Source organism: Engraulis encrasicolus, chromosome 6 (genome assembly GCF_034702125.1).
Source record: "Engraulis encrasicolus isolate BLACKSEA-1 chromosome 6, IST_EnEncr_1.0, whole genome shotgun sequence".
NCBI lineage: Eukaryota > Metazoa > Chordata > Actinopteri > Clupeiformes > Engraulidae > Engraulis > Engraulis encrasicolus.
The window spans coordinates 19024891-19047390 of NC_085862.1; the positions used below are offsets into that span (position 1 = coordinate 19024891).

Genomic DNA, 22500 nt, shown 5'->3' on the forward strand with positions numbered 1-22500 from the left:
TGTACATGGTCCCAATAAACTGAATTGAATTGAACTTTAACTTCATCTAACTGCCAAGTAAGCGCTTTGGGTGTCAATTTAGGAGAATAAAATGTGCATGCTGTAATTTTGAAATGAAGGAAAGATGTCCTAATGGAAAGCCCTTACGATTGGTTCACAGATTCTGAAAATGCCACATACGCTGCCACCACTGCAATCCCTTCATCCCTGCATCCACAGGTATGCTCTCATCTGAAAAGCTTACGGGTTTGCTACCCCCGATATTGGTACTTATACTCTCTGGTGACAAAAGTATGCATTTCATCAAGTGGTTAGGGTCACTGTTAACAAATTTGAAAGTGAAATTTTGCCTCTGTCATGTTTTAGCATTTTGTCATTTTGTGAAAGAAAGGAAAAAAAAATGTACACAATGCCAATTAAAACACGACAGACGAAGGTGCACTGTGTAGGATGGTGGTCAGAGTAGGTATTGCAACTGTGCTGCTCATTGAAATTGTGCTGGCTGTCTACTACCAAATTTGATCTTTTCATGAATATTTACTAAATAATGAAATAATTTCGAGTATGACCAAAGTAAACTTTAACTTTTACAAATGTGTATATCTGGAAATTCAAAAGGGGGGACAATGGTAGCTGCCTGATAAACCAGCCTAAATGTGAGATTGGATGTGTAATTTAGCCTGGCCCCAATGAATAGTACATCCGAAGATTGTTGATGAGAACAACCCGTTGTCTTTCAACCCGTGCCTGTGCCTATAGGCCGGCGCTCTGACCAATCAGCACTATCTTTCTCGTGGATATGCTTTCCCAACGGCGTTGCAAGCTTCGTCGTCACTCCCTCAAAACGCTGCCCGCTTTGATTCAAAACAAATCTCTGCGCTGAGATTGGTTGGCCAGATTCTTGGCAAGCCTGGCAGACCACTCAAACGATGCGAGGCCAGACCACTCGCAGCCAAAAAAAATTGGCGTCCAGCGGGTGGCGCTGGTTTACTCGGCTAGGACGACGGAGAAGATCCCCCTTTTCATGTATGAAAAGTGTAATTTTCCCAGTCATTATAAATATTTAGAATTTGATGGTAGTGGTAAGTATTCATGAAAAAGGTATAGCCAAGTCGCCTAATTTCGCCCGTCCCCCAATTCCGCCCGCCTACTTATAAGTGATGATAGTTACCTCCGCCAGGTGGTATGTGATCGCCTGGGTTTGTGTGTTGTCTGTGTTCGTTCGTTCGCTCGTTCTGGTCTGTGTTTGTTCGTTCGTTCGTTCGCTGCTATTTCACTGCCTGCCACAAGGTGCGCACGGTGAGCACTGAGCACCGGCATGCCTGCGCCTTTCTCAGCAACAATAAGGAAGAGGGAGAGACTCTCCTTTGCCGCGCCAGCTCCAACACGAAGTGCATTTCACCTAAAAAGTTGTTCATCCGCATGCAGCCTTCATCCGCAGGCAGGAAACAATCCTGTCAAATTAATTACCACTGCTGCCAAAAATATGGAATTTGTGATTGTGTTGGTCCGCATGTTATCATTGGTGTTGCGAGATGGACAGTGACCACTCCCGCAGGTCGTTTTGGTTCACAATGCTGTCGAATTAACTACGTTGTCAAAAATATGGAATATGTGATCGTGTAGCCTAAGTTCACAATGCTGTTGTGGACTGTGACTTAGGTTCACAATGCTGTCGAATTAATTAGGCTACCGTTGCCGAAATAATTTATGACTGTACGTTCACAATGCTGGTAAAATTCATTACATCCCCTTCGCTACATTTAAAGTTGTTTGCGAGATGGACAGGGATCAGAAAGCCCGACAGCATGCATAATAGCCGAGCACCGGCGAATATTCCAATCGGGTGTGCACCAAAGCAATAAGGAAAAGGACTGTCTCCTTTGACGCCAGCTCCAAAACCAGTGCTATCAACCTAAAAAGTTGCTCATCAGCAGGCACCCTTGTTCACAATGCTGTCCAATTAATTAGGCTACCACTGCCAAAATAATTTATGACTGTACGTTCACAATGCTGGTGAAATTTATTACATCCCCTTCGCTACATTTACAGATAACCCCAAGTTGTTTGCGAGATGGACAGAGATCAGAAAGCCCGGCAGCATGCATAATAGCCGAGCACCGGCGAATATTCCAATCGGGAGTGCCTAAGCTGCGCCAAAGCAATAAGGAAAAGGACTGTCCCCTTTGGCGCCAGCTCCAAAACCAGTGCTATCAACCTAAAAAGTTGCTCATCAGCAGGCACCCTTTTGGCTACACCCTCGTTGAATTTAACAAATAGTCCTGTGAAATTAATTAGGCCTACTGCTGCCTAAAATACCCTATGTGTGAAGTGGAAGTGCACTGCTGCGAGATGGACAGTGACCGCAGATCATTTTGGTTGACAATGATGTTAAATTAATGAAGTACCATCGCCAAATGATAGCTGTGAAATTTTAAATGGTAATGGGGCATGCTGCCAATCATCAAAACCGTTTAACAGTGACCAGCAACTTCTGACCTTAAATAAGTGCAGTGCATAGTAAGTTCACAATAGGCCTATAGCATGTAGCACTTTGCCAATACCACAATCACAGGTGAACAAAACAGACCACAGTTAATCAAGGACATGGTAATTATTAAAAATACACATATAATCTAGTTACAACTTGATTGTTTAATTCTCTGAACACACTAATGATGTGTATAAACCTGCATATAAATGACACCACAGCATGACACAAATATCCTACTGTATGTGTCTAAAAACAAACTTAACTTCCTTGGCGGAGGTCTGCACACTCTGGGTGCATTTCTAGTTAATTATGTATCCACTGTTTAAGTCAGGAATGGATATCGACATGATACGGAGCTTGTATGCTTCCAATTTGAAACGGTGATGACATTTAAAAACGAGTCAAACGGCCATAAACAGTATTCTAATGAAGGGTGTCGTAACGGCAGCATGGAACTTTAATTTCATGACGACATTCTGGCTAAAAACTCTTCCCTGTTTCGCTTTAGGACCAAAATTATTCAACCGTTTCCACAACAACAACCAAACTAATCACAGCTCCTGTATCGGTAAAGCCAGGACTACAAGTGCGAACGAAATCAGCACAACAGCATGAAAGAATAATAAACAGTAACGGAAATACAGATGTGACCTGAAATCAAGCGGTCGGAATTGGGAGCCTTTTGCCGGTGAATTGTGCTGAAACTAGATTGTGGACATGCTGGACGTTATCGCCAAATTACGATAGAAAGGGCTACCAATGTTAGCGAATATTGCTCATTACCTCATCTACACAGTTGCCACTATCCAAAAATATACGATAGCATAATTAAATAGTATTTGAAAGAGTGATATTTTCACGTTTTCAGTGAAGTGATCAGTGAAGTGGGCGGAATTTGGCGACCTTAGGCCTACTATAATATTCGTGAATGGGCAGCATGAATTCTGGAAATAAACTACTAAAAATATAATGCAGTGCACCTTTAATACATTTTTTTGAACTATGAATGCCAGTGAACACCAATTAAAACTTGATGAGTTGCACATTCTTGATAATACATGTTTAGGGTGGTTTTGAGAACATATGGACATCCCCATAGATGGCCATTCTAAAGCCAGTTAAGACAAAATCCAAATTAGCTCAATAATGTAGACAGCAGCAAACGGTGAGGACCACTCTATTTCATTGTAGACAACTCAGAAAAGGGTATACATTTGCATTATAGTGGACATGCATTGTACTGCTATTAATGAGCCTAATGTGGCTTCTGTGTTTCAGCTCCTCCATTACAAGTGTGTTCAGACAGTAAGTGATATTGTCAAATCATGGTGAAAGTGGGAAAGTCCAGTAGGCCCTAACGATTGTCACCATCAACATCAAGTGTGAATCATCTCATGTAATTTCACATCCATAATTAACTGATTTTCTGACCACCACAGGACAGTTTTCGATATCAAGAATTAGTGGTGGTGTGAGGATAAGCATCGAAAACACCAAGGATGAGGTCAACACATTGCCTGCCCCAACTGGAAATGCCACTGCTACTGACCAGTCCACCAGTGCCAATACCAACATAGTGCCCACTTCCACTGCAAATGCCATCACTGATGCCTCTTTAAATACCAGCTCTGTGACTAATGGTTCTCTGGTCACAGCTGCCCCGATGACCACTCCCACTCCCTCGCCCGAGCCGGACCTGTACATGGTTCATTTTTATAATTCTACACATGAAGATGTTGAATCCTTCAGTGGAAGCTTACATAAGCTCATGTCACTGAAACGATGTAGCTGGTACACATTTCATGTCACTGTCAGTAAAGGCAATGCACGTTGTCGAATCCTACCATCAAACCATACCAAGCTATCTGAATACATCTGTAAGTTGATTGACTCATCATGCTTAGATGATTATCGAGCACAATTAAATGTAGCAGATTGATGACCATGCACGAAACATAGTCTATCGATGAATTAGTGCTATTTGTGCTGACAACAAACATCTAAACAATGCAGTATTTAAAGAATATATTATGAGCAGCATGATGATCTGTATGCACCTTTTTGCAGTTGGAAATTTGGAATTGAAACCTGACAACAACGTCCCACCCAATATTACATGGGACAAGATGCCAGAGGACTGTTCCCAGGAGAATTTTAGTTTCAGTTGTACAGGTATGGAAGACTTTATTTTGATTAAAAGGCATTAATTTGTTGTGTTATTAACTTGCTTAATGGTAACTGTGTTTTTAATATTCACTTTACAGATGCATATCTAACACATAAAGACTATAAGCCATTCCAAAGTTACAACTGCACTGGAACGTACAACACAACTGGTTTTAATATAACAAAGGAAATTGTGGCTGAAATTGAATGTGGTGAGGTTTTTCTTTCATTATTTAAATCCAATCATTGTCACTTTGAGGAGTGTGTGTGTGTATTTATGTATTTATTTATCTAATAAATACAATTTATAGATAAATATTGTGTATTCAATTTAAGTTACATGTATATTAAGAGTTGTTTTTGCTAAATAACGTAAGCCCCATTTTTTGACTTTTGCATTTATTTATTGGAAATGAATGTTCAGACCATATCAATTATGTGTGAATTCTTGCCATTCAAATATTTTGAGAACATACTTTTTAAATCTAGGCTATGTAAAATGCATTTTGCAATGCAATGCAATGCAATGGCCAATAACAAAGTAGGCCTATACATCATTTAGTTATCAAGCTCTTCATATATTTTTTATTATTATATGTATTAAAGAGATAGAGGGGCACACATACAAATAGCAGGTGCAGGACAAAAGGATCAGACAACTATGAAAATAAAGTTGAATGTCCCCACACTTGCTCTCATGGTGGTTTTTTTATTATTCCCAGTGAATGTTTTCTGCAGATATGTTCACTGGGAAGAGTAAAAAGCTAAATGGGAGTTGCGGACTCAACTGCATTCTCCTAATTCAAAAAAATATCACAACAAATCTTAGTAAAACAACAAATGTAGAGTTCAGATGCAAAACCCCCTAACTCCATTTCTGAAGACCTGCACTTCTATATTTTTAGAGAACCCCGTTGTTGGTTTGGTTTGCATTCATGTACTTGTTAATACATATTAATAGTTATATTACTTAAATAAAATTAAAGGATATGCAATTTTGATAGCTTTGTATTAAATAAAAATGAATTAAGATTATTTTCTGAAATGGCACGTATGGGGCTTTGCATCTGAACTCTTCAAATAATAATATGCGCATTGGCAAGCAGCATGTCTTTTTCTGCATCATGGCTAACTGAGAGATCTGCTCATGCCCGTTATAGAGGTTAATGTTGCAGTAAGCGAGGTCAGCAAGTCAAGCACATCAATCACCCTCGATATCAAAACCCCTTCATCTTGCCAGCAGTTTGGGATTGGTTTCACTTCTAACACCACATGTACAAAAAAGCACAACAGCAACATAGAAGGTATGTTTTCTTATACCATGAAATAACATATAATTGAAAAGTAACTTTAATAAAACACACTATCAGGATGCGAACAGTGATAATTACGTCAATTTTCAAATTTATTTTTCAGTATACTCAAGGTCAAATACTGTGAGTGGTATGGAACCTTTCACTGCCTACACCTGCACCGTGACCCCACAGTTTAAGTTCAATGACACAGCAGAAGTGCAAACTCTTCAGAAATCTGTGGACATAGATTTCACAACTAAAACTGACAGTAAGTTGTGTTTGTGTACTTCTTGTCAAACTGTATTGTTAAGTCTTTTAAATGCCCTCCTTCAAAGGTGTCAGTAGATGCATGATGACCAGTTGTGTCAGCTGATTAGCCAGAGCTGAGATGTACGGGCCAAGAAGTAGGCCTATGGTGTAAAAGGGCTCTGTTGTAATGGTTTACGCTTGACATCTTTAGACAAGCAGTATGTAGCCTACTGTAAATAGCAATTAACCTTGCTCTCATCAGATGAATGTGGTTCACCCTAGCTCCACACATACAGCACATACTGTAGGGCAGCTGTGGTGTAATGCTTACATAGACTGTAGGTAACAAGGTGGAAGGTTCGATCCCCACCCTTACCAATCCCTTACACTCTTCTTTCCTTGAGCAAGGCACCTAACCCTACATTGCTCCAGGGACTATAACCAATACCCTGTATCAAAATAACTGTCGCTATCTATCTCGCGATCTACATTGGATTCATTTTCAGAAGGCATACCCTTGCCACCACAAATTAATTTGTTTTGAAGCGTTTTCTGTTCATATGTTAAAGAATCAATTATGTGGCATAGTATTTGACAATTCAGTTGAGCGCCAATGCCTGATTCCTCAATGCGAGCCACTGTTTTTGTCTGGGCCTGTTTCTTTCCAACTCTGTAAGCTCCCAAAGGGCCCTGGTGGAGGTTTGTGGAACCAAGTAACATAAATAGCAATATCAACCACACTCAAATCATTGGTCGAATTTTAATTTTAAATAATTTGCCAACAATTAGCTTTTTGTAACCCTTTGAGGAGCATATTAAGCATTGGGGATTGGATGAGGTGAATGGTTTTGTTTTTCACAAAAGCCAAATCAGTTTATAAAGAGGGCTTCAAGCTGATAATGAAGCGTGACTAAAAGTGTGCGTGTGACTTTGATTTTGTTCTTTTGTAGAGCCCATGTTTCCAAAACATAGTGATCATACTGTCTATTCAGTGGATGCACCCCAAAACAATGATCTGCACTTTAAATGTGTTACACCGAAATGGAATGGTCCAAGTGGACATTTTGAAGCAACATTAAATCCTGGGAAGAAAGAGGCCAAGAAGTCAAAAGGCCAACCATGTGATTTTTTATTTGATGGCCTTAGCTATTCAACTGTGTACGAAATATCGGTATGTACCACTCCTTAAAAATGTTATGTTATGAAAAATGTTATCCATATAGTGCATGAATACTGTACTGTATACTGTAGATGTATACAAACATGAATGCATCTTTCATTTAACAGATTGTAGCTGTAAACGGCCAGGGAGATAAATCGATGCCACAGACCCATAAAGCGTCTACAAGCTGTAAGTTTTGCATGTCACTGTAATACCTTCATATCTGTCCTATAAAATGTATAGGGCCTATTTCTCTTTTGCAGATAATAGGCCTACTGTATTTGTGATATGTGTACAGGTATATGTGTGTAAATGTGTGTAAATGTGTGTAATGTTCTCCTTCATTACTCCCGGTATGAATAAGTATTTCTACTTTTCTTAACAACTAGCCCTCTACTGCATGAATTATTATATTAACAGTGTAAAAAATGTTTCAGTGCTTTTTTGGTGTTAAAATGAGTTAAATAATAGATTTTTTTAAAAATAATAATATTTTTAATTTTTTGTTAATTTTCTTGCAAATTGTTGCCATGTTGCAACTATATGCAGTCGTTAATATATAATTTCCAAATGTTAAATTCATGACATAAATATAAAAATACTTATTTTTAGTATTAAGTGAAGCTATTTTTGGTAAAACAGCAGAATGTAGATGTGTACTATACGGCCCATAGACATGTACACACATGAAAGCTGCCAAAAAGGTTGTTTACAGACATGAAAGCTGCCAAAAAGGTTGTTTACACTGATTTGCAAACATTAACAATGCATTTTTGGATTAAACATGCACAAAATAATTAGAAAATTGTGTAAATATAGTTTCATGCTAATCGTTCTAAATCTACAGACACATCGCTGCTACTGGTAGTTACTCGCTCAATGACTGAAGTCAATAGAATGTCTATGTGTTCCAGTGAGGCGAGTAGGCAAGGAGAGTACAAGCGATGCCATGTGGGTAGACTCCGAATTACAAAATGTTTTAACTACGAGCGAGGCTAGTAGGTGAGTAACCAATTGGAATGCCGAGTTTAGTAGCCTACTTCTTGCTTGTGCATTGGCAGTTAAAGCCACGGGAACGTTTAACAAATGTTCCAAGAGCGAGTGGCAAGTAGGTGAGTGAGTGAGAAGTGAGTATTGTATGTGAATGCGGCATAAGTCATTCCAATGGGGTTAATTGGGGTGAATGGTCAACATTGTTGTTCCATTACTGCATGTAGTTGCCATATGACAACAATTACACTTAACCATTTGCAAAAAAATCTTCACATCTCAAGTTGTTTTAATGAGGAAAAATAACAGTTTACGTAATAATAGATATCGTTTTTTATTCTTTTTTAAACAATATTTTGGGGTGAGGTGTTAGTAATACCTTGATTTAGGGAGGCCTCAAGTGATGACCTTCACACACCAAAGAAGGTGATGAAAAAGGGCTTCCTGTGTTAATTTCTTAATCATGTGACCTAAAACAAATGTTGGGTTTCAAAGTAAAAGGCCCTCTTATTGACCCTAGATAGGCCCTGGATAATGTATTAATTGAATGTATTAAAATTATTTTTATTCTGTCATTAGATTTAGACGATAAGGCACAGTTAATATATACTGTAATACTGCCATAATAATGTGACGTACTCTGCTATTCTAGGCCTACTATTAAATAATGAGAATGCTGTGGCTCTAGTCTGCAACTTCATAATTTGATAATGCCAACACGTTATCTGTATTCTGAACTCTACCACTCTATCAAATAATCACAGCAACATATCTTTACTTTTCTACTCCACAAGATAATGACAGTAAACTACAGTATGTCTACTCATAATGACAGCAAACTGTGCTCTAGGTAGCCACAAAATGACAGTAAAATACCTCGAGTCTGTTCTGGGTAATGGCACTGATGTACAGTATCTCTTGTCTATCTACTACTGACTGTAAATTAATAGCTACTTCACTAGGTAGCGAATAGTGATAGTTGACTATAATGTAAGGCCGACAGATAACTCACCTATCAAAGTAGGCTATAAATACAGTAGTTTCAAATTCAGCAACATCATATTTGGATACTATAATGTTGATTTCTGCATTCGATTCTCATATCAGAGTAATACAGTGTCAAACCAAAGAGTATTCCAATAGACGTGATCTGGTGGCCGCCATGATTATTTTTTTTATTCACCGGTGAGGACGAACTGGCATGGATTCTGAGTAGTTGTCAGTGGAAGACCCGCTCAGCTCATTTCCGCCGATCAGCTGGTTTTCGAGCTGAATCGAGCTGTGTCATGCACCATCGAAAAGCAACAAGTGGTGGCCGGGTTGTGCTGTGTTGAGCTGTACCGGGTAGAAAAAGGGGCAGTGGAAATGACCCATATCTCTACTACTCTACTAGAAAATGACAGTAAAACACAGTATCTACATAATGATGAGGCTCTGATCATGTCTATTCCTCTCCTCGTTAATAATAAGTCTCTGACCAGCTATGTCTAGACTATTCCTCTTCTGGATAATCGTCTATTACTCATCTAGATAATAACCTATGTCTATTCCTCTTCTACCATAGATAATGATAAGGCTCTGATTGGCGTGCTAGCCTTTCTCATCATCCTCACCTCCATTGCTCTACTCTTCGTCCTCTACAAGATCTACGTCCTCCAGAAGCAGAGGAATAAGTAAGTCCCTTCAGTCACCTTCTGCAAAACCCAACATCCTGCCACAATCTCTAGTTTTATTTTGTGTCAGACATGTCAAAGTTTTACCCTTTACCTCAGTGGTTCTTAACCTGGGGTGCGCCAGACATTTCAGGGAGTGCGCGGATATATTTTTGTTGAGGATTTACCTAAATTCTGCTTGTGAATGTTATAATTAGAGCAAATCAAAACCAAATTAACACATGTATTGGTCCCCATGTAAAATGATTAAGGTATGGGTTAATGTCTCCAGCAAGAATCATTGTATTTAATCACTTAAATCAGTTTTCAGAGTTTATAAACATGAAGACGTTTGGGATTGGGGTGCGCGGCTTGTGTTCGACACAGGTAAGGGGGTGCGTTAAGAAAAATGACATGATATGTTTAAACAGTGTAACTTCCGTCCAGGCTTAGAGGGTCACATGTGAGATATGACCCTCTGATGAAGACAGAAGTAACACCATCGAAACATGTTACGTTATACATTACATAACATTACATTACATTTAGCATATGCTTACCTTTACATGTCAAGTAAAGGATACAACTTCGTCATGTTTGAAACAAAAGAAAATTGAAGACTTGAATTTATAAGAAGGCATCATGAATATGATACATCTATCTCACCACAGTGCACAGGTCACTTATCTTAAAGGACCTGTGTGAGGCACTCTGTCCAAGCACTTGAACTGAGCTGTATGTTGTATTAATTGTGCTATTCAGATATCGTTATTATTATTGTTTTTGCTTTTGTTGTTGTTGGTAGTAGTAGTAATAGTAGTAATAGTAGTAGTAGTAGTAATAGTAGTTGTAGTTGTAGAATGAGTACATGTAGCAATAATCCTAATATCAGTATAAGTATCATTATTACTCTACTGTATCCTCGTCATCATAAAGTCTGGGTGTGTTTTTGCAGTGACCATCCAGACGAGGTGATCCCGCTGGCCCCAAGTGAGTAGTGTACTATAACAGCTGTGTGTGTATGAAACCTCTATAGGACGTACTGTGTGAACGCTCAGCCCCTGCTGACCATCCCATCCCCCGCAGATCCCCTCATGACCGTCGAGCCCATCGCCGCGGAAACCCTGCTGGACGTCTACAAAAAGAAGATCGCCGACGAGGGACGTCTGTTCCTGGCTGAGTTTCAGGTGAGCAATACATATTATTATATTACATTGTGTTACATCACACTACATTGTGAGTGCCGTCTCTTCCTGACAGAGCTTCAGGTGAGCAGTACATTACAGTACATCACATTGCATCATACTACATTACATTACATTGTATCCTATTCTATTGCATTACATTTCATTATACTACATGTCCTATATTTACATTACATTACACTATACACTACATTACATTGAACTAGATTACATTACATTACACTTAAAGGGGCATTCCACCGGTGGAGACATGAATATGTTACTGAAAGTGGGTCACATGTATAGTAGAATAGTAACATACATTTCTAATTTGGTGCCTTCTTGGCCAAGAAAAGGCAGAAAATGACTTTTTAGTGCTTGTGGATTTGTGACAACAATCCCCATAATGCACTGCAATGCTCAAGTTCCACAGGCCACACCCAGTTATTTGGGACTCTATGCATCATCCCTCCCTCAGCTTGCAGGCAGTGTTGCCAGATTGGGCTGTTTCCCGCCCAATTGGGCTGCTTAGGATGGTCGTGTGCGGGTAAAAATGGCATTTAGCAGCAAAACCCGCCCAATTTTAGCCATAGAAATCAATAGAATTGGGCGGGATTTTGAGCTTCTAGGCTGGTTTTGAGCATTTTTTGGGCTGGAAATCATCAACCTCATCTGGCAACCCTGCTTGCAGGCGCATCACAGTGGGACAGACATCACTGGAAAGGAGAAGCTGGAGCACACTGCAGCTTAGTTTTCAAGACTTTATTTTGTGCACACACGCGACCAACGTTTCTGTGTTGCTACACCTTCTTCAGAGTCAAATGATAGCAAGAGAGAGACACACGTTTCAAGACTTGACATTCACAGGTGATCCTACTTGGTTTGGCTAAATTGGTCTGATCTCATTGCAGTTAATTGACCCCACCCCCCAACACCAGGACAAGATTGTAGACAATTAGACCATTTTTACATCATTGACATAGGAAGTGTTAAGAGATGAATGCGGATTTCTCCTATCTCAGGGGGAATTGATAGATTTTTGAAAGACCATTCAAAAGTATGGCTGGGTGTCTATCAATGGAAAGCCTAATGCAAAATGGGTGGAGTGTCCCTTTAAACTTAAAGGCAGTTCACCCCTCCCACTTGACATCCGTGCTCAATTAGGCAACTCCAAACCCTGAAAATTAGTATAAGGGTATTTTATATGGTAAGACCAGGCATATATCTCGTTATGCTACAGTAAATCCTGTAACAATAAACTATACCCCTTGCACGGATGAGGCATAAATGCAATTTTGTTGTGTGCAGTGCGCAGTGTTCACTTGTGTGCTGTGGAGTGTTGTGTCACAATGACAATGGGAGTTAGAGTTTCCCAATGGGCTTTCACTTCACTACTTCCATTTCATTACATTGTATTGCATTACATTACATCACATTACCCTTTCATTACAACAAATTAGAATACATAACATCCATTAAAGCATATGGATTATTAGTTAATTTTTTTTGCTTAATGTTTTCCTGGTGTCTACAGAGTGTTCCAAGGATCTTCAGTAACTTCACGGTGAAGGTGGCCAAAAATCCGGAAAACCAGGCCAAGAACCGCTATGTTGACATCCTACCTTGTAAGTAAATACAGTACAATGATAATTCAGATAAGAATATTTAAGCCCAACAAAGCAAGACAAGCAAATTAAAGTGATGATTAGAGCAGATCATGCAGAGAAAGTCAGTGTAACACTAATGTGTACGGTAATGTAACCTGTGTAATGATTTCAATTTTTAGACGACTACAACCGAGTCCAGTTGACTAGCAATGGGGGAGAGCCGGGCGCAGACTACATCAACGCCAGCTTCATCGAGGTAGACCCACCGATGTAAACCTGTTGTTTCAGTTCTGTGCAAGCATCTACATATTTAACCCTCTAGCTACCATAACGGCCGTGAACGTCCGGCTGGATCTGTACCAGAACGGCCGCGGCCGGCCGGAATATTTTCATATGAAAATACAGCTGAACGGCCGTCATCATGCAGTTTTTCCAGCTTTCAAACACTTTAGCTCAATATTACAGACCCTCCTCGATATACTTTCAGTATAAAAACTATATGTTTATATTATATTATTTTTCAGTATTTTAGATTTTATTACGAGATGCGCCGCTTTATGCGATTTGGCAATCTGCCGTCAATTCAAATGACGGCCGTCCGAGATTGGATGGCTACAAACACAACCATTCTGTTTCTACAACCAATATACACTAAATATGAAAACTTCCAACCCTCTTCGATCTATTTTCATGGTCAACAGCACATGTGTATGACTATTTAGGCTATTTTTAGATCATGTTGTTTTATTAGGCTTATGAGATGGTGTTCAACTGGTGTTCAAAAGTTCTGCCATGGTCCTAAATAGCAAACACAACTGTCCAGCCGATGTCTACACGCTACATATTAAAAATGTAAACTGTCTTCGGTGTGTTTTCAGAGTCAAACCATATGTTGGTATCCAACTATCTTAGTTTCCTGGAACAACTTACAGCGACAGCTCTGCGTAACAGCGCATCGTGAAGGAAGCGCAGCATGGAACAATTGGCTACTCATTTTGCGTGTCAGCTTTGGCAAAGCAGTCAAGGACTGTTACTACTCCACGTTGTCCTTCATAAAAAATATGCGCGAAGACGTTGAGTTGAATGCTAACTTACAATAATAGCCTACCAACGTGGTGTTTGTAGCACAATTCCGGTCAAAGTCGGTGATGCCTGGCGCGTCTTACCTGTGCCAAATTGGGAGGGGAAACTTCCTAGAGCTCCATTCATGTCCTGTCTGCTATCGCGGACACTTCTACGGTTATCCTTACACGTCTTTGGCATGGTTTAGTTCAAACATTATTAGCTATTGTAGTCCATTACAGTTATACCGCTTGAAACCGCTTGAAAACAGGACTTTTGGGTGAACGACATTTGTTGTCGTCACATGATCATTGTTCAACTTTGACCCTGGATGGATGGATGGATAGACGGAAGGATAGATAGATAGATGGATAGAGAGATCGATAGATAGATAGATAGATAGGCCTAAATATATAGATATATAGATAGATAGGCCTAGATAATATCGGATTTTATCATATTTTTATCATTTAATCCACATCAAAGGCACTCTATGGGAATACTGAACAATTAATTATCCATAAATGATATACCATTTGAAAGTGTGTTTTCTCTACTTTAATATGAAAGTAACTTGTAATTGACACTTTTCATTTCTTTTCAAGTTATTTGACATTATTTAGAATATGACCAAAGAATTCCTTAGAATTCCTGGTAGGATTCCGACCTATTCAAAAAAAATTCTGGTAGCTAGAGGGTTAACACTTTAATTTTTGTCGACTGGCCCGAAAAGTTTACGGTACTTACGTAGGTCTGTTCACTTTGTTTTGCTTTGTACCGGTATTTGCATTGGACTCAATTATTTGTGGACATTTATGGGCATATGTTCTCTGTGTTTCTACAGGGCTTCAAAGAGCAGAAGAAGTACATTGCAGCCCAAGGTGAGGAATGGGGAATGCAGACGCACAGAAACATGGGTTGAACTTTGTTGACAATTGAAATGCGCATCATATTTTACCCTATCGCTCACATTTGGTCCTGATATGAAAAGCAATTACAGGTGGGAGGGGTGAACTCCATTAAAGTTAGTAGTAGTAGTAGTAGTAGTAGTAGTAGCCTTTATTTGTCCCAGTATGGGCAATTGTTTTGCAGTGGTGGTACACCTCTCACACCCGCACACACACACACACACACACACACACACACCCACATAAAACATTTAACAGACATAAATAACCGTTTAAAATGCATAAAAAGGTGGAGGGGTTAAGATAAATGTGTAATCTAAAAGAAAGATCTACAGAGTAGGGCTTAGAGTAGCTAGACATACAACTCATGGCTATCTATGCTTCCTAGTGGAATTTAGCAGCTGAATAGCAGAGGGTAAAAATGAATTTTTATATCTATTTGTCCTAGCTAATGGGCATTTAAAACGGGAACCAGAAGGTAAAAACTGGAATTCCTTATGCAGGGGATGGGAGTAATTTTCTAAAATACATTCGGCCTTCCTTATTACCTGTTCCTCGTACAGCGCAGTCATGCTTTTCTGTTGAACACCAGTAATGTTGCTACAAACCTTAATAATCTTTGATATGGCATTCTTGCTCTTGACATTAAGGAAGGCATACCAACAGATCGCAGATAATGTATGAATTGATTCTATAAAAGACCTATAAAACAAAGTCATTAATGTCTTGTCCACTTGGAACCTTGCCAGCTTCCTAAGGCAGTATAGTCGCTGCTGCCCTTTTTTGCACAGCATATCAGTGTTGCTGTTAAAAGTTAGTTTGTCATCTATGATGGACCCCAAGTATTTGTACTGGTGTACTATTTCTATGTTGCTTCCATTTATCGTGGTAGGGGTAGGGTTTGGAGCTTTTAGTCTAAAGTTAATGCACATGTCCTTCGTCTTGGACACGTTAAGCTCCAGCATAGCATCTTGACACCAATTCAGTTGAAATGCGTTCCCCATCCCTTGTCCCTCCCCTGTTCACTGATTGGCTGATTGTTGTCTGGTAACGAGCTTCAAGCCCTCCCAGAACACCTGGCTAAGGCGTAAGATGGAAAGGAAATGTTTTGGACTGGAATTTACGTCTGGAAAGGTCAAGCGAGTATTATCTGGGGAGGGTGTGTGTCCTGATGGTTTGTCTTGCCCGTCCAGGTGCCAAGGAGGAGACCATTACATTACATTATATTACATTACATTACATTACATTTAGCTGATGCTTTTATCCAGAACGATTGACAGTTATTTTAAGTACAGGGTTACATTGGTTACATTCCCTGGAGCAGTGTGGCGTTACATGCTTTGCTCAAGGCCAAGGGCACCTCGGCCATGCAGTGAGATAAGGGGTGGAAGGGTGGGATTCGAACCCTCTGATCTAAAGCCCATCTCCTTAACCACTAGGCCACGGATGCCCCTTACATGTGTAGAATACATTAGACATTACATTACAGCACTTTAAACATCCTATTAAATTACATTGCAAGTCAATACCTGACCCTGTGAGCCTGTCCTAACAGGTTGTTTCACCCCTTCAGGCCCCATGGAGTAGACGAATACATTCTATTACATTACATTCCATTCCATTAGACATTATGCTACATTACATGACATGTTATTACATTACCCCTCCAGGCCCCAAGGAGGAGACGATGGCCGACTTCTGGAGAATGGTCTGGGAGCAGAAGTCCTCCATCATCGTCATGGTTACCCGCTGTGAGGAGGGGAACAGGGTGAGGAGGATGTTACATTACCTCGCACTACATTACATTACATTATATTGCACCATATTACATTAAATTACCTTACTTAGTGTATGACCACAGCAACAAAGTTTACAATTGATGGAACAGGGTTAGGTCTGCCATATGTTGAGTGTTTAATCGCTATCTGCGCTGTCTCCCTAGTTACAATAAATCTTCACACAACTAGCGGTGCTTATGTTGCCTGGTTAACACCAGACCTAATCACAAGTGGGATTAGCCTTTCAGATCGAAACGATTGTGTAGAACCAAAGGCAGTATAGGAGTTCCCAGGCTAGTGCTTATGCAGTCTAAATGTTGAAATGTAACGTATATTAAACACCACAACAGGAGTCTATAAATGTGTGTATATGCACCCAATGGGTATTTAATGTACAAATTGGCAGAAGAGGAACAAATTGTTGTAAAGTAAGCATGGCAAAAAAGAAAACATAATGTAACAGCAAGAGGACTAGATGTGTCAACAACTTGCCATGTGATATTTACGAGCAGTGAGCTTTAGTGATATATCACATCATCTCTGATCATGCAGTGTAACATTCATCTTTTAGCCCAGGTGGTATGAAGTAGAAGTATAATTAAATGCATGATGTAATTACATTCGCAGTATACACACGATATTACACATTTGATACACCAGTTATTCCACTGTATGAAGGCTCTACTTAGGTAGCTTAGGTATGTCTGTGTCCAGTGTGAGTCCACATATGACCTGAATGTCTTCCATGTACCACAGAGCAAGTGTGCGCAGTATTGGCCGAGCATGGACCGCGAGACGGAGATCTACGGAGACTTCGTGTTGAAGATCAAGAAGGAGGACACCTGCCCTGACTACATCATCCGCCACCTCACCATCATCAACGTCAGTCTCACTCTTCATTTATTATTTTCTTTCTTTCTTTATTCTTTCTTTCTTTCCTTCTTTCTGTATTTCTTTCTTTCTTTCCTTCTTTCTTTTATACCAAGACATCATCCTCCATCCGACCATCATTAACATTTGTCTGTTTCTTTGCGTGAGTCTTCTTTCTTGCTTGCTTTCTTTCTTCCTTTCTATCTTTGTGTTTCAATATTTCTTTCTTTCTTCCTTTCTATCTTTGTCTTTCTTTCTTTCTTTCTTTCTTTCTTTCTTTCTTTCTTTCTTTCTTTCTTTCTTTCTTTCTTTCTTTCTTTCTTTCTGCATACAGAAATAGCACAGCAGAAATAGTTGTATGATGTGTGATAAAGCGCTAAAGCATTGTTTCAGTGCCTTGTAGCTTAGGAGATGTGGTCTGCCTCATCAACCACTTGTGTGTGTGTGTGTGTGTGTGTGTGTGTGTGTGTGTGTGTGTGTGTGTGTGTGTGTGTGTGTGTGTGTGTGTGCGCGCGCACACCCATCTGTTCATGTGTGTATGTGTGTGTGTGTGCGTGTTCATGCATGTACATGTGTGCCCATGGTGCTTGTGAAAACCTATTTGTGCATTTATACACTTCCTGCTTCATGTGTTATCAACATGCCGTGTGTCTCTCTATCCCCGTCTTTATTTCGGTCGCCATTAAATGGACCCTTTATGCGCATGTTACGTGTGTGTGTGTGTGTGTGTGTGTGTGTGTGTGTGTGTGTGTGTGTGTGTGTGTGTGTGTGTGTGTGTGTGTGTGTGTGTGTGCACAGCATAAGGACTGCAGAGGTCTGCAGAGAGTGAAGTGACGGCGTCTTTGTGTGTGTGTCTATGTGCAAATGCATAACCAGCTGTGTGTGTGTGTGTGTGTGTGTGTGTGTGTGTGTGTGTGTGTGTGTGTGTGTGTGTGTGTGTGTGTGTGTGTGTGTGTGTGTGTGTGTGTGTGTGCGTGTGTTTCCATGTGTGTGTGTGTGTGCAGCGTAAGGACAAGGCTGAGCGTGAGGTGACCCATATCCAGTTCACCAGTTGGCCGGATCACGGCGTCCCAAGCGAGCCTCACCTGCTCCTGAAGCTGAGACGACGCGTCAACTCATTCAGCAACCTCTTCAGCGGACCCATAGTGGTGCACTGCAGGTGGGGTATACACACACACACACACACACACACACACACACACACACACACACACACACACACACACACACACACACACAGAACACACACACACACACACAGAACACACACACACACACACACACACACACACACACACACACACACACACACACACACACACACACACACACACACGCAGAACACACACACACACACACAGACACACAGACACACGCACACACACAGAACACACACACACACTCACACACACACACACACACACACAGACACAGACACACGCACACACACACAAGACAGACACACACACACACACACACACACACACACACACACACACACACACACACACACACACACACACACACACACACACACACACACACACACACACACACACACACACACACACACACACAGGACACATGCCCACGCACACATCAACTCATTCAGCAACCTCTTCAGAGGACCCATAGTGGTGCACTGCAGGTGGGATATACACACACGCACGCACGCACACACACACACACACACACACACACACTAGGCATGGTACGGTTTGCATGTCACGGAACGGGGTAGTGGGCAACCGCACGGTGCCCACGGTTTCAAAAAAAAAAAAATAGAGTGACCACCGGCGGACGACGCTATTAAAATCCTACTACTTTTACAAGCATAAAACACAAAGACTGCGTAGGATATTGAGTGTGGAAAGACTGATTTCTATCAGCCAACTGAAATGCATAATGTAACAGCATGCGCCAGCTGACTAGGCTACAGTAGCCTACAAGCAAGTGCAGGTCGGTCACCCTCTCCCCCCTCTCTCTCCACGTTAGCGCAAGTGACTGTTCCCAGCCTTTATGCTGACCATTTTAAATTAAATGAACATGAATTTACAAACAATGACAGATTAGCAGAACAAAGTAGACTATGACTTACGTTACAGTAGTGTAGGCTATATCCACGTGGCATTGAATGGGGATTCCGGACGGCAAAATGCGAGATAATTGAACATATCCATCAGATTCACTGCGCTGTCCTTAACTGCAATCAACTGTAGGCCTAATTATATGTAGCCAGTTAAACTCTGATGGACGGAAGGGGACTTTGTGCTGTTGCCTAGTTAACATTGATGTTTAACACTATAACAATTAAATTTGACTGTTTTAAAAGGCTCAGCTTCACAGGAGTTTTGTGAAACATTCTTGTGCATACACTTCTAAAAAAAACGATCTTTTAAAATTATTTGTTACCTTAACTTTCACATTTTAACATAACATAACCCTATCACTTGTTCACTTAAAATTGAATTTGACTTCTGATTTTACTTCTATGCTTCTCACGGCCGGCAGTTTCATGATAGGAAGCAACTGATTCATAAGCGCAAAACTCGCAGAAAGCGGTATCAAAATAAAAGTCCAATTCGTTCTCAGTGTGTCATTAACCAAAATAGTCATACTGCACTGACCTAATGGTCCCATTGTCTACAGGAGTGTAGCTGTTTTATTTTTACACGTCAAATGTGTTATAGCATGTAATATTTGAATATTTGTCAACTTAAAAGTTAGGACTTAGTTCTCCCTTTTTGTGAAATAAATGGAAGCATGTTAAAATCATTGATATCTTTCCTCTTTCAGTTGGGTTAAATTAAGTCAAATTCAACATACCCATGATAAGCTTACATTTTCATTCTAATTTTTATATAATACATTTTATTTAAAAAAAAAAAAAAAACAGAACCGTACAAAACCGAAAACCGTGACCTTGAAACCGTGATATGGACCGAACCGTGACATTTGTGAACCGTACCACCCCTAACACACACACACACACACACACACACACACACAAACACAACAACCCCTTTTACATCTTCTTCAGCCTACCCATAATGGTACCTGCAGGTGGGATTATGGTACACACACACACACGCACGCACGCACGCACGCACGCACGCACGCACACACACACACACGCACATACACACACACACACACACACACACACACACACACACACACACACACACACACACACACACACACACACACACACACACACCCCTTAGCAGCGCCACCACAGCAGAAGTGGGCCAGCGTAATCAAAGATCTTGATCCTGCAACACTTTCTGGTGTACTGATGTGAATGCATGTAGCATGCTCTTGACAGCCAGAGACATGGGGTGTGGGGGTGGGGGGGGATGGGGGTGGAGGGTGGGGGTGGGGGTGGGGTGTGTGTGAGAGGGGGGTTGTTGCCATGGTGATGGCGTGCAGAAAACTGCAAAAAGGAAACCTCAGAACCTCTTGAAACCCTCAGTAGCATCTTATCGAGCATAGGAGATAGGAGGGCTGTGTTCTTCTGAAGTCACTTCTGAAACCCTCAGTAGCATCTTAAAAACAGATAACACTTCATCCGAAGTTTGTGGTCACAAGACTTTCAATGACCTACCAGTTCATTGAGACATGATGTGCAGTATTCAGGACTATGGCTGCGTTTACATTGTGTTTTTAATTCTGAATTATTAATTCCATTACAAACCCCAACTCCGATGAAGTTGGGACGTTTGGTAAACAGTGAATAAAATCAAAATGCTATCATTTTCAAAACATTCAATCTATTCATTAGATGGAGAATAGTGAAAAGACAACATATTAAGTGTTAAAACCGAGAAAAAATATTGTTTTGGGGGACATATGTACTCATTTCTAATTTGATAAATCCAACACGTCTCAAAAGAGTTGGGACGGGGATCAGTGAAATTTAGTAAACATCCAAATAAGATAAAACAACAAAGAAGAACATTTCAAAATGAATTGTACTGACGGACAATATAGGTGTTCAGGTATAAGATCATCACAGAGAGGCTGAGTCACTCAGAATTAAAGATGCAAAGGGAATAATTACCATAGTTATTACATACATTTTTGAATTCCCTTTGATTTACCACGATTGAGTGTATATAAGACATATTTTTGTTAATAAAATCATTGTATAGGTTCATGACATCATGAAATATATATTGGCTGTAGTCTCACTCTAATTCCTGGAGTGCTAGAGCTATTGAAAATTGACCATATTAAGAATGCTTAATGCATGAAAATGACACAGGGGTTTAACATTCTCCTAAGCACCTGAGCTCACTTGAAATAGACCCAGAAGACATGGGAAACTGTCCTTTGCTTACAGAAGTCAGCAGAAGTTGTAGAAGTCCATTCTTTTTGACAATAATAGAGCATTGCACATCCTGTGCTACAGTGAAAATGGACCATCCAACTTGTGTTAGTGCTAGCTTCAAAAGTCAGCCTCCATGATGGCATGCGGATGCAGTAGTGCATTGGTTAAGATGTTCTCACTCATCTGTAGAGTTAAATACAGTGCTAAATGGTATAAATGGGTTTTAATAGCATGAAAAGCCACTCATGCATTATATTTTGAAGGGAGATCTTCGATTACTGCCACATAGTAAGGTCAAATTGCATTCTCTACTATGTTTTAACAGTTTGGCTCCATCATAAGGACCAGCATGTGATAAAATGGTGGGTTTTTGGTCAAGACCTGTCACACTGTAAGCACTACAGAAAGGAAAACATTGCAAAACATGACAAGGAATACACCCACCATTTAAGCTGGTGAAATCATGTCCAAGATAGGAATTAACACTGTTTTTTATATAAAATCATCTCATCGGTTAATGTATTTAACTGTTAAGTGTTGTCTTTTGTTTTGTTTTTAGTCTTCCTCGACATTTGCTGCCATTTATTGTCCCCGTCCCAACTCTTTTGAGACGTGTTGGATTTCTCAAATTAGAAATGAGTACATATGTCCCCCAAAACAATATTTTTTCTCGGTTTTAACACTTAATATGTTGTCTTTTCACTATTCTCAATCTAATGAATAGATTGAGTGTTTTGAAAATGATAGCAT

General features: G+C 40.2%; 1 protein-coding gene and 1 long non-coding RNA gene across 3 annotated transcripts in view; both read left to right on the plus strand.

Moving 5' to 3' along the window:
* LOC134450830 (uncharacterized) overlaps positions 1-451 on the plus strand; it is a 3622-nt gene extending 3171 nt beyond the window's left edge. Inside the window, exon 4 of the long non-coding RNA XR_010035157.1 lies at positions 161-451. This is a non-coding gene — a long non-coding RNA (uncharacterized LOC134450830). The remainder of the gene's footprint in view (positions 1-160) is intronic.
* Positions 452-5804: 5353 nt separating this feature from the next.
* Positions 5805-22500, plus strand: part of ptprc (protein tyrosine phosphatase receptor type C) — a 45898-nt gene continuing 29202 nt past the window's right edge. Inside the window, exons 1-13 of one of the 2 annotated variants that reach the window (XM_063200833.1) lie at positions 5805-5964; positions 6077-6223; positions 7155-7375; positions 7492-7555; positions 9921-10029; positions 10964-10998; positions 11095-11195; positions 12727-12817; positions 12979-13055; positions 14706-14742; positions 16440-16537; positions 17304-17429; positions 18422-18576. In XM_063200833.1, coding sequence (XP_063056903.1) covers positions 5808-5964; positions 6077-6223; positions 7155-7375; positions 7492-7555; positions 9921-10029; positions 10964-10998; positions 11095-11195; positions 12727-12817; positions 12979-13055; positions 14706-14742; positions 16440-16537; positions 17304-17429; positions 18422-18576 — 1418 coding nt within the window. In that variant the 5' untranslated portion in view covers positions 5805-5807. Of the gene's footprint in view, positions 5965-6076; positions 6224-7154; positions 7376-7491; positions 7556-9920; positions 10030-10963; positions 10999-11044; positions 11196-12726; positions 12818-12978; positions 13056-14705; positions 14743-16439; positions 16538-17303; positions 17430-18421; positions 18577-22500 lie in introns of both variants that reach the window. The other variant, XM_063200832.1, reaches the window with a different exon arrangement.